The 12,605-nt window shown below is 32.5% G+C and overlaps 3 protein-coding genes across 3 annotated transcripts; 2 read left to right on the top strand and 1 right to left on the bottom strand.

Annotated features, from left to right (window-relative positions):
• Positions 1–562: 562 nt before the first annotated feature.
• LOC101495603 (uncharacterized) lies at positions 563–3,097 on the top strand. The gene is made up of 6 exons (XM_004509785.4): positions 563–723; positions 801–974; positions 1,067–1,231; positions 2,078–2,275; positions 2,388–2,485; positions 2,569–3,097. Exons 1-6 carry the CDS (start codon positions 654–656, stop codon positions 3,016–3,018), a joined length of 1,155 nt encoding a protein of 384 aa, XP_004509842.1. The 5' UTR covers positions 563–653; the 3' UTR covers positions 3,019–3,097.
• A 724-nt stretch (positions 3,098–3,821) lies between these two features.
• LOC140918713 (uncharacterized) lies at positions 3,822–4,409 on the top strand. Its single transcript, XM_073363508.1, has one exon. It carries the CDS (start codon positions 3,822–3,824, stop codon positions 4,407–4,409), a length of 588 nt encoding a protein of 195 aa, XP_073219609.1.
• Positions 4,410–5,045: 636 nt separating this feature from the next.
• LOC101495281 (uncharacterized) lies at positions 5,046–9,299 on the bottom strand. The gene is made up of 7 exons (XM_004509784.4): positions 9,065–9,299; positions 8,887–8,967; positions 8,476–8,652; positions 7,204–7,374; positions 6,662–6,874; positions 6,493–6,581; positions 5,046–5,954 (listed from the first exon to the last, which is right to left on the bottom strand). Exons 1-7 carry the CDS (start codon positions 9,156–9,158, stop codon positions 5,265–5,267), a joined length of 1,515 nt encoding a protein of 504 aa, XP_004509841.1. The 5' UTR covers positions 9,159–9,299; the 3' UTR covers positions 5,046–5,264.
• Between the last annotated feature and the right edge of the window lie 3,306 nt (positions 9,300–12,605).

The raw sequence follows: 12,605 nt of genomic DNA, 5'->3' as shown, positions 1-12,605 counted from the left end.
GCATAGAAAACTATAAAAAATTGTAATTATTATTCATTTAAAATTTGAACACTCTAAATAAGAAGATTTTTATTGATTGGTTCGCAAGTGATTCAATCAACCAACTAACATATATAATTATTCTCCAATTAGAGTAGATGCTACTTATTAACAAAAAAAATTTAATCATTAAAAATGTTTGATGTAAATATGATCATTGAACTTTTTCTAAAATAAATTTTTAAAGTACTTTCAATATCATGAATAGATTAAACAAACACATAATTGTACGAATATAAATTTCTCAATTCGTCTTTCTTATGTAAAATGTATTTAGTTTAATTCAATATAAACAAAAATTTATTCCTTTATTATAATACAAACATTTACAATATAATAGTTTATCTATGAAACAATCACCCCAACAAATGATATTATAAAAAACTTTTCTAATTCAAAATATTGAAAATCATAGAATCAACAAAAATACACAAATTCATTTGAATATAACATAGTTTTAACATACATCAAAACATTAAATCTATCTTTCAAAAACCTACATTCACATAATTAAATGTTTATAAATATAAAATAACATAAGAAGGGGTTCTAAGTCCTAACACATCGATGAAAGTGTGAAACATTGCACACATCAAAGTGACGAAGAACAAACCATGACTTCTTCTTCTTTCACCTTCATCACACTCCATCTTTTCCTCCTTCTCACCTTATTCTCTCACCATGGTAACTAACTCTTCCTAATCAAGTTTCCTTTCTCACATTTTTCATTTTCACCTCACAATTTATTATTCATTTTTCAGTTCTAGCGAAACTCGTCATTTCCGAAGACGGTTACACCATCACCACCGTACTCGACGGTCACAAGCTTCACATAAACCCTTTTTCAGTTCTCCAACGACTCACTTCTTACGATCTCATCGTCCTTGATTCTACAAACAGTACTTTCTACACCGTTCAGTTACCCGTTTCTCAAGGTTAGTTCTTTTTCCTTTTTGTTTTATTGGGTGTGCTAAAGTTTTGATCTTTTTGTTGCTTTTGTGGTTATTGTTTTTTATTTTTGTTGCAGAAAGTGTTTTCAAGAGGTTTTCTGGAAATGGGTCACCTGGGTATGATGATGGTGATGTGGGTTCTGCTCGGTTTGATAAACCTAGAAGCTTTGCTGTTGATATCAGAGGGAATGTGTATGTTGCTGATAGGGTTAACAAGGTCATAAGGAAAATCAGCACCAATGGTATGTTTTAAGATAAACTCCTTAGGTTTCTACTACTTAGCACCTATCATATTGAAGGCTTGTCCGAGTGTTTGACATTTGTTAGGGTGTGATACCTAGTGATACTTCTGATTTCATACAATATCTATTTTTTCTAATTATTATCTGTGTCTAAGTGTAAGTGTCTGATGTCATAGCGGTGTATGTGTTAGTGCTTCATAGCTGCGATGGCCGATTCCATCTTGTTTTTGTTGCTTGGTTTTTCATCTATAGTTTTAGTCTTTAGGTTTATGAAATTGGTTTGCAATGGATGGAAATTGGGTTAGTTCTATTTTGGATACATAGTTGCATGGGAAGAGAGAGACGAGTTGTAGTGATTAGAAAACTCAAATTCCTCTTCAATGAATCGGAGTTAGTCTCATAAGCTCAAAATTGATAATTGATATTTGTTACTAAATGCGTGGTTGGGATTTTATTTTTTGGAGGATTCCATGAATAGGAGTACTAGTCAAGAGCTAGAGTCTAATCTCGAGGTATGTATCCCACCAGGTGATGTTTTATACACACAAGTTTGATATCAAACTCCTAACCACATGCTTAGATACCTGGTTAACTTGGGGTGGTGAATCTTCTTTTTTTTGGGTGAATCCAATTATCTACGGAGTCCTAGCCGAGAGCTAGAGACTAATCCCTTTAAGTTTGTCGCTTAATATGTTCTGTACAGACGAGTTTGATATCAAATTCCTGACCACATGCTTGAGAGGCCCCGGCTAACTTGGGGGGGTGAATCTTGTAAAACATAAGATGTCTCTAGTTTATATAGCAAATAATGAGCATCCATTTTGTCTTCTTTGGTCTCTTGACTAGGTGTCACCACAATTGCTGGAGGGTCTTCAGAAAAGTTAAGCATCAAAGATGGACCAGCACAAAATGCATCATTTTCAAATGATTTTGAGCTAACTTTCATTCCTGGCCTTTGTGCTTTACTGGTGTCAGATCATATGCACCAATTGGTCCATCAGATTAATTTGAAGGAGGAGGATTGCACCCTTGGATCTAAATCTGGTCAGATTTTAGTTGTATTATGATAAACATTTTTCCTTTTCATATTTTATGATATACATCTACCTAGAAACTATGATTCAGTTATAATGAAAAAGCTATCTCTCTTAAACAGGGCTTGGTGCAGTTATGGTTTGGACTCTAGGATTAGGACTATCGTGTTTACTAGGCTTAGTAATCGGCATTGTGGTCCGCCCTTATATCATCCCTCATGTAAGTTCCTCCCAACTTCTTGTAAAGATTTTATGTGGCAAATGGTTTTACTCACACCAAATCTAACCGAACTATGTAGACAGGAACGCACCAGCCGCTGCCATTTCAACGGGACATGGAAGCATTGCCGAACCAGTCTGGGGAAGCTAGTACCGACACTCTACTCCGTCATCAAAAGCGCAGTTGCTAGCTGCAGTTGCTCCTACATTTTCACGGTCCCGACAAAACTTTGGAGTCTCAGTCTTTCTCTTATTCTTCTCATGTTTAATATCAACTTTGTTTCTCCAAGGCCACATTTGGAGTCTGTGTCTTTGCTAGATTTAGATGCTTACAATAGTGGTGAGATAACAAAGTCAAGTAAGTATTTTGACCAATTGAAGGATTTGATGAGTTTTGATGAAAACCTTTTGGATTCAACCAAGGAATCCTTAAACCAAGGAAAGGTTACTAGAGGAAGGATGGCACTTAAAGATAGTAACATTCCTCATCAAGAATCATCTGTATCTAATTTCGGTATTGCAAAGAGGAGATGAAGTTTGTATATGATGGTACTGTTTTCTGTAAATAATATGCAAATATTTTGTCATCTAATCATATTTTTCATTACATTAATGCTTCTTGAGTACTCCCATTTGTATCGCTGACACTTCCGATTGAAGGCGTGTCTCAGTGTCCAACACAATCACGACGCCGACACATTATATTCAATTAATTCATTTTTCAAATATTATCAGTGGTGTCTAGTGTCTGTGTTAATATCCGTGTTTCATAGGTACTACCAAAGTGAACAAAATCCTGAATTATATTTTATCAATGTATAAAAAAAAAAAAAAAACAAGATTCAAAAACTAATTGCCAATTTGTATTGAGTGTCTCAAGTACTATTGGACTATTTGGTGTTATTTTTTTTTTACTTAATTGGATCATGTGTTTCTCTTTCTTTTTCTGTCATTTCATCTCCTATTGTGAGTGTTCATACTTTATGGATTGCTTTTATTGTTTGTTTTTACTCCTTTTTCTCATATTTTTGTGCTTTTTTTGTACATAGCATTGAGGACCAACCATGTTAGACTTTAAGTCAAAATTATTTTATGAGCAATGCTTTTCTTCTTACAAACTGTTTATTTATTAATAAAAAGCCAAACCTTAAAACCACACAAAAAACTGATGTAGGTTACAACATAGTTTTTAATAGTATGTTTTACTATGCATAATAAATGTAGCCGCCTCAGTTACCAAAATCCCAAAACAAACTCAATTTTTGCACACTATTTAACCAAAGCCTAGATGAAGTAAAAAATATATATGAATATAACATATATTTTATAAATATCTTATGGCAGGATCAAGCATTTGTATTATTTTGGTGGCTTTCTTTTTTACTATATCATTCGCTGACCTCACAATTCCTGAGCAAGAGTTTTTGCATGAATGTGCTGAAAATGTTGGAGAAAAATGTGGTGACCAATGGTTTGGAAAATTGTTTAGTCCTAATAAGACAATAGTTTCAAGAGATTGTTGTTATAAGCTTTTACAAATGGGTTATTCTTGCCACGTAAAAATGACAATATATATTCTTGAAACTGAACCTGCACTGCAAAATGTAAGTCGAATTGATGTTCTTACAAAAAGTGATCACATTTTTCAAAAATGTGATCGTGTTACAGAACCTGAAGACCAGAAATTTTTGGCCAAGTGTGTAGAAGAAATAGGTGCTGAATGTGGAGAAGAAGTATATAACAAATTAATCCATGATGGAAACATAACTAAACCTTGTTGTCAAAAGCTTGTGAATATGGGACTAAAATGTCATACCAATATGGTGAAAGCTTTGCTTCGTACACCCCCCATGAGAAATGTTGATGCAATTCAATTTCTCAAGAAGAACAAGAAAATTTTTGAGGAATGTAAACATACTGAATAAAAAAAAAATTATGCACGATTAACTATATATCTAAAGTGGATAAATTTCTTTATTATAGAATGCAAAAACTAAACTAAATGCATAATATTTGATTTGCATCTTTTCAATTGCCTAAATTATCAAATAAAACTTTAATGTCATCGTTGTTGTGTTTTAAGATGTCAAATATTTTCAAAATAAAGGGTATGTTAATGTTTATAATACATGTAACAGTGTACAATAACAATGTGTTTCTAATGACATAGTGGGATACGTGTATAATATCTACATCTATGTAATCATTTGTAATGTATTGCCTAATACATTCCCTATATCTATATCTATGTAATCATTTGTATAATATATATGTTTATGTAATCATTCGTAATGTATTTCCGACTCGATTTTACTCATTTTTTTAAATCTAAACAATAGAACCACATATAGACCAATACATTTCATCATATTTCATTAATCCAAACAAAGCTAAAGAGACCTTAACTGTGAAATACATCCTAATCTTGGCCAACTAAACATTAAATAGTGTAACTGTTCAGTTGTTGAAAATAGTTATGATAAAGAAAATTTTAAAAACAACTGATTCTTTTTTTCAAAAAAATTAGAACATTTAACCATGATAAGATCATCAGAAAAGCATGCAAAAATTTCTTGATCCCATCTTACCCTCCTAATTGCCATTGTTGTATAAGCTACACACCAGAACAATCTACATTTGGCAGCAAAACTGAAACAATTCATATTTATGATCAACAGGAGAAAATCATTGTACTAACTACACTTGATTTCAACCTCCTCACTCCAAATCAAAGCTGGATTGAGTTTTCATTTTGTTCTAAACTTCCTAACTATATATACTCAATACTTATGGGTATAAGTATAACCCATGGAACTCATTCGAGGCCGAAAATCGTGATGTTCGTACAGAGAGCCCCCATATTCAACAGGCTTGATAACCACAGGTTCCTTTTTCCTGTCATGTTCCTGCACCGCCCCAAAAACTACCTCATTGGTCGTCTCATTGCTCTGCTCATAGAAAGTGTGTGGGACTGATGATTGGTACTGATGGCGATGATGATGTTTTTGTTGTTGTTGTTGTTGTTGCTGCTGGTCTCCATCCCAGCCGCTATAGAACGCTTTACTTTGTCGCAGCTGTTGCATTTTTTCCGCATCTTTCGACATGAAAGGATAGGTTTTTCGAGGCGTTGGGGCCCTTGTGTCGATAGACGGGGGTTCGTCTTCACGAGGAATCACGAAACTTTCCTGTGCTGGCCAATCATTCACTTGCTTCTGAGGTTGTTGTTGTTGGATCAGTGTTTGCCTTTGAAATTGGTAGCTTTGCGGTTTTCTTCTGAAAGAAGGAAATAACCCTCCCATTATCTCCACCATTGATGTGCCGGTGTTGGCAAGAAGCTTACCGAGAGATCCAAAGAAACCTTCTTCCTGCTTATCGGGTTCGTATTCTGATGGAATTAAAGGAGGCCTCACAGATTTCAAGGGCTTTTGATATGGACTTGGAGAAACAGAAGGCATTGCTGTTGCTGGAACCTGCAAAAAGCATGAGATGTTTATCAACTGTGATTTTATCGGCATGCATCAACAGTATCATAATGCTATGGTAGCCATCAAAATAGATCCCTAAAATTGCAAATTAATCAAGTTTGTCGGTATGTCTGGATTTGTTTATCAAATGCATCCCAGATATATTCACTTAGCTTCAAATTCATTCCTGATATTATCAATTTAATGTCATTATAGTCCTTGCAAATTCCAGCGGAGGATCGAATTTGATTAAAATTTTACAATTTCAAGAATCATTTTAAAATATCGATGTGAGAGACTAGATTGATACACTATACAATTTCGAGGACCAATTTGGACATTTACTCCAAAGACGAGACACACTCATCTATTACAGGCAGCCTTGCCTTATATTTGCCGTAGGCTAACCACATGTTAGTTTATTCGAGAGGTTATATCAACAGAGAATCATATTAATTTTATGACCAATAATATTATAACAATTCTATATCCATGCCATTTAATATAATGCATTAGAAGGAAGAAGACAAGGCTAAGCACTCACATCTTGAGATTCTACAATTGTACCAAGCCTACGCTGCAGCAATGCCAGCATATAACCAAAGAAGCCAGCCCCAACAAGCATGGCAATTCCTATGATAGAAGAAAATCAGTCTAAATTGGTAATCAAGACTCAAAAATTTCACCACAAAAGTTTTGAAGATTTAGTTTACCAAGAGGGAATCCACTGCCATATTGATATGCACAATCGGCAAAGTGAAGTTGGATCTCCCTGATGGCTTGGTTTCCTCTGTCTATAACGAGTAGGGAACAACTACTTCCAACATAAACCACATCAAAGTCTTCAGAAAATTTAGCTTCTTGGCTTGGTCCATCAACATGGCCCCCTCCACGACTCCACTTCCCTCCAGCAATTGTTGTGACACCTGAAAAAAGATATATCTTAATTCAATGAAAAGCTATCTAGCACCGACACTTAAGGTTAAAGGTGTGTCTGGTGTCCGGCACTTCATTGATAAGTGTAGCAGTTTTATAATAAAGATTATCAGGTCTAAGAGTTCACAAACACACCCATGGAGTCAATTGAAAAAATTTGATTACCTAGAGGGAGAGGATGAGGAAAAAGAAATATTATTATAGCAGTTTTATAATAAAGATTATCAGGTCTAAGAGTTCACAAACACACCCATGGAGTCAATTGAAAATTTTGGATTACCTAGAGGGAGAGGATGAGGAAAAAGAAATATTATTATACCTGAATCACTAATTTTCCTAATTGCCATATTTGCAGTATCTGCAACATATATATTTCCTCGGTCATCAACGGTTATCCCCTTTGGGTGGTTCAACCTAGCCTCCCTGAGCTTCCCATCAACATGTCCAGAGTAACCTTCAGCTGATCCAGCCACCAGCTTCGGTCTGCTATCTGCAGAATTGCAATGAATGTTATATTTCTCGAGTTAATGAAATATACACCTGCAAGTACTTAAACTGTCACGGAGCAATTATACTATACAGAGAAGACCCACAGACACATCAAATCCAAAATGCATTATAATGATGTGATACATCTTCATTAAGGTCATAATCATGATGAACTTAGGTGACATGATATCATGTGACACAATCTTTGATACTTGGATGTGCATGGATTCAATTAACTGTAATCTATGATGCAAAGAGGAGTTCGGCTGGGAAAATGTAGAAGAGACAATGAAGATGCCGCATATAATTTGTAGTCAATATAACAACAGAAAAAGTGACGGTAATTATCAACCCCTTAGGATGTTCAAAACTGATGGCATAAAAAATGTTGGAATGATCCACAGGAATAGCATGGTGATGGCCTCATTCTATGAAGCACAAACACTGGATAAGATACTGACATATAGACATCGGTAATAATTTCCAAAATAGAAGGGATTGGATGTAAGTGTATGTGTTGGTGCCGTATTGGTATCCAACACTTACACGCATCGAACACTGGATACGTCTTCAATCTGAAGTTTGATTGCTACCAAGGCCACAATAAGCTGCCATCTCAGACAATAACAAACTTTAATTACACAAAAAGGACTGCACCTGACCGACCATGATTGGTCTAAAAACATTGCAATTAGACTCCTTTTATAAAAAAAGCATAGGGGAACACTACGGCGACACAAGTCAAAGAAAAATCTTACAACTTGCATGGTAAGAATGCAAGACTCTACTTCCATGAAAGAAGAAAGTTAAGTAGGTCGTAAATTCCAAAATAAGTTACTCAAATCTTATGTAAACACAATTGGGAAAACCCCAAGCCCCAGGTTGAAAAGAGACAATGCCTGAAAAGAGTTTATAACAGACTCAACATGATACAATGAAGACATCAATTCCCCACAGCATTATGCATAAAAAATCTAGTCTCCAAAAATTAATGACAATTAATTTTTTTACTTTAATTTCCAAAATAAGAACCTAGAAAACAAAAGGAGAAGTGAATTAGGCCAATGATCATAAGCTATGTGAATTACATTTGGAAACTTACACAAAGAGAGTGATGAAGAGATTCTATAAAGGTTACTATTATCAGAATCAAGAATGAGAAGCTCCCCATTTTGCAACAACTCAACAGCATAAGGCTCAATTCCAAGCTTGCTTCCATCAAACACAGTCTCCACATTGTAACCACTCTCAAACTTCATCATTGACTTGCTCAAAACCCCTGCAACCATAAACAACAAAATAAATAAATAAAGTGGTTAATTCATTCCTTTGAAGCACGATTACCAACGCGGACCAGACACCTGTTATGGCACTGACACGACGACATCAGTAATAATTTGATATAATGAATGAATTAAATGTAATTAAAGTGTCGGTGTCGGTATGAGACAGTGACACATGTCGGTAGATGCTACATAGATTCATTAACCATGCAAAGATCCATATTCTATACCTGTTTTGGTGGTGGCTTTAAGAGACCAAACCCATTTGGTAAAAGCAGGAACAGCATTGGAGAGCAACCCAGTAACAATTTCTGCAATGAAGAAGAATCAAATGAGAAAAAGAAGATAACTTTGAAGAAATGAAAGAAAAATCAGAAATGAAAAATGTATGGGTGTGTTAGTACTGACTTGCAGGAGAAGTGTTGGAAGGTGCAGCTGAGACTGAGAGGGTTCCAAAGAGAAGCTGAAGAATGAGAGACAGTAACAAAAATTGCTTACCCATTTGATGAAAGATGGTGAAAGAGTATGTGTGGAGGTGGGAATAGCAACAATGGGGGTGATTGGTGAAACTGAAACCCTAATTCATGTTGAAAATTAAGAAAATGAAATACAGTGTTATTTTTTAGCAGAAAATAATGCAAAAAGGGAGTGGAGTTTTTTTTTTTTTTTTGAGTGTGTGTTTGAGAAGAAAGAGTGAATGAAAAAAGTTGAGAGAGAGGGAAAGGAAAAAGAGATATGGGAAAAAGCAATGAGGAGAGTGACTCTCAGTGGGCCAACGTTTTCTAGAGAGAGAGAGGGTATTGTAAATCTAATGTCTTTAAATTTGATTTGTAATAAAGTTTACTTTTTTGTTAAATTCTTTACTTTTTATTTTTAAGAATAAGAATAAATTTGTATTATGTGAAGTCGGCCAAGGTAAACTACAAAAGTTAAAAGGTAGATTTAATTATTTTATAGATGGTTAAGTATTTAAGAATTTTTAAATTAGATTTTAAATTAAAAAAAATTTGGGAAGACTCTAAAAATAATCTATTTTTTGCAATTAAGTATTCGGTTAGATTGTTGTTGGTCAAATGTTAGTCAAACAATAATAAAAAGAATAGTCTAATTACCAAAAAAATTAGTTTTGAATTTTAAGTTTTTTAATTTAAAAGTCTATATAATAATAATAATGATAATAATAATAATAATAATAATAATAAATTAATAATAATAATAATAATAATAATAATAATAATAATAATAATAGAGAAAAAGAGAGAAAGGAAAGACAATAAATGTAGAGAAAAAAGGGAGAGAGGTGAAATTCTTGCTTCTAGATATATTTTTTTGTTTTAAAGTATTTTCAATTTACTGTCTATGGATATTAATCATTTCACTTTAATTAATTTTTAAATAAACTTAACTTTATAAAACCAACTAGAAATTAGATCTGTGTGATGCACAACAAAATATTTTAAAACAATTAAAGTTTTTGAATAAAATTATATTCAAAACTTTATAAAATTGTATAACTAAAAATATGTAAATTAATAATGTAAAATTGATTTTAAGACTTTACATAATTGTAGAGTATAAAATACTGCACATAATTGAGAGGAAAAGTGAGCAAAATTTTTCATAAAAATTTAGAGACAAGGGGAGCAAAACCCTTTATAAATTTATTTTTTACTTTTCTCCCATTTTGAAAGAATTTGAAGGGGGTGAGAAAGGTAGGTAGATATAACTTGAAACAAATATTAACTATTTCAAATCATTTCTCTCTCCTCAAAAATAACTTAAATATTTTTATTTTTTAAATCTAAATATATTTAAAATTAGACAAATGAAAAATAGCATTGTCAAAAGAAAAATTAAAAACAAACAAAAAAACAAAAGTCTTAGTATTACTAAAAAATAAAGATATAAATACTTAATTAAAATGATAAAATATAAATAAAAAGTTACAAAATTATCATCAATTTAGGAGGCAAATTTCTATATATAAACTCAACAACTTTTATATATAAATGAAAAATGTCATTGCCAAAATAAAAAACAAAAATAAATAGACAAAAAATTGTCTTAGTATTACTAAAGAAAAAATAAAAACAAAAGGTGTTTTGGAATATGTAAAGTAAATAAAAGCAAAGATTAATATGAAAACTTAATATTTATTTAAAAGGATGAAGTGTACAGAATTGTGAAATTGTCACCGGTTATATAAACTCAACAATTTTCATAGAAAAATTCAATCAAAACATATTATTTTGGCTAAATAGTCATGGCAGTCTCTTAACTTAATTCCAGTTAACGTTTTAGTTATTTATTTATTTTTTCTTTTTAATTTGGTCCTTTATTTTTATTTTAAGTGACAATTTGATTTTTTTATGTTTTAAAATATCAACAATGTTATCTTTTTTTTTTACAAAAAATCAAAATTTTCAAATAAAACTCATAAAACTAATTATCATTTACAATATAATGCAAATTTCATCAGATGCATAACTCAAATATTCAAATAAACTAATATTTTCATCTCCAACAACATCAAACTATAAAGAATGAAAATATGACAAACTACAATCCATAGCATGCCCAATTCATCTTATACTATTCTCTCTCAAGTTCCAATTATAAGACAAAACTAAAAAATAATATTCAAAATATTTAGCTGTATCTTTTTTTTATTTTTACTTTTTCCGTAATTGAGGTTATAAAGGCTCAAGACTATATAGTGATACTCAAGTCAAAAGTAGGGAAAACATATCAATATAAATTTAATTATATTAAATGGACTTATGTATAGTACATATTTATTTTTAGCGAAGTGTAGTATAAATAAATTTTGACATAAGAGAAAAGTAAAGTGGGATACCTTGTTTCTTTCATGTTAAATATGACTTTTCTACCATAATAGAGGGGTTGGATCTTCGAATGTGTACGAATATCTAGTGTTAGTTAATGGGAACTTCACAAAGGAGTTTTATTTGGGTTGAGGCTTACTTCAAAGGGATACTCGTTTTTTCTAATGGCGATTGAAACTCTATGTTATGTGCCTCAATGTCTTGTGGTTTGTTTGATGGTATTCAGATTTTCAGTGGAGATGAATGTTGTTTATCACATTTACAATTTGCAAATGATACTTTAAATATGTGAGAGAAGTGTTGGACAAATGCTAGAGTCATTAAGGCCAATATCCTCTTCTTTGAGTTGATAGTTGGGTTGAAAGTTAATTTTCACAAGAGATCATTGGTAAGTGTCAATGTGAATGGCTCTTGGTTGGAAGAAGCAGTGATAACGCTTGATTGTAAGTTAGGTCACTTGCTTTTTAAATATATTGGTTTATCGATCGGTGGCAATCCAAGGAGATTATCGTTTTGGAATTTGGTCATTGGTGCAATTAGAGGAAGTTTATCAGGATAGAGAAATTGAAAATTATCCATGAGTGGTTGTCTTGTTTTCTTTAAAGTTGTCTTGTTTTCGTTGTCAGTTTATTTTCTGTCTTTCTTCAAGGTTGCTTCAAGTATTTATTTATATAGTTGAATCCCTTTTAAAGTATTGTTAAGGAGAATAAGTGAGGGATTTAAGATCCATTGAATTAATTGGGATAAAGTGTATCTTGAATGTGAGAAGTGTGAGTTGGATAAATTAATTTGTGTGATTTTAATATTGTATTATTAGGGAAATGAGGATGGCGATTTAGGACAAATTATTAGGTTTTGATTTAAATATTATCACATAAGCATGGTTGGGAGTCTGAAGGAGTGGTGAGAGGTTCTAGCACAAAGTCGCGGTGGTGAAAAAATATTCAGTCTTTTTATGGCGGAGTGGATGACAATCAAGAGAGTTGGTTTACAAATAATTTGTCTGAAGTGGTTGAAGATGATCAAAATACTTCATTTTTGTCCTAGTGAATGTCGATATGTAGAATCATCTTGTCATTTAACTTTTAAAGTGTCCACTCTTG

This window comes from Cicer arietinum, chromosome 7, assembly GCF_000331145.2.
Source record: "Cicer arietinum cultivar CDC Frontier isolate Library 1 chromosome 7, Cicar.CDCFrontier_v2.0, whole genome shotgun sequence".
Taxonomy (NCBI): domain Eukaryota; kingdom Viridiplantae; phylum Streptophyta; class Magnoliopsida; order Fabales; family Fabaceae; genus Cicer; species Cicer arietinum.
Note: the sequence above shows the minus strand (reverse complement) of the source record. Positions and strands in the feature narration are given on the sequence as shown.

What these genes read in the sequence shown, in the direction of transcription:
- LOC101495603 (XM_004509785.4), top strand. Translation starts at nt 654, where the DNA reads ATGACTTCTTCTTCTTTCACCTTCATCACACTCCATCTTTTCCTCCTT. An exon ending in CACCTTATTCTCTCACCATG is followed by an intron (nt 724 to 800) that starts GTAACTAACTCT and finishes TTCATTTTTCAG; the next exon opens with TTCTAGCGAAACTCGTCATT. An exon ending in GCCCTTATATCATCCCTCAT is followed by an intron (nt 2,486 to 2,568) that starts GTAAGTTCCTCC and finishes CTATGTAGACAG; the next exon opens with GAACGCACCAGCCGCTGCCA.
- LOC140918713 (XM_073363508.1), top strand. Translation starts at nt 3,822, where the DNA reads ATGGCAGGATCAAGCATTTGTATTATTTTGGTGGCTTTCTTTTTTACT.
- LOC101495281 (XM_004509784.4), bottom strand. Translation starts at nt 9,158, where the DNA reads ATGGGTAAGCAATTTTTGTTACTGTCTCTCATTCTTCAGCTTCTCTTT. An exon ending in TAGGAAAATTAGTGATTCAG is followed by an intron (nt 6,875 to 7,203) that starts GTATAATAATAT and finishes ATCTTTTTTCAG; the next exon opens with GTGTCACAACAATTGCTGGA. An exon ending in TGGCAGTGGATTCCCTCTTG is followed by an intron (nt 6,582 to 6,661) that starts GTAAACTAAATC and finishes CTTCTATCATAG; the next exon opens with GAATTGCCATGCTTGTTGGG.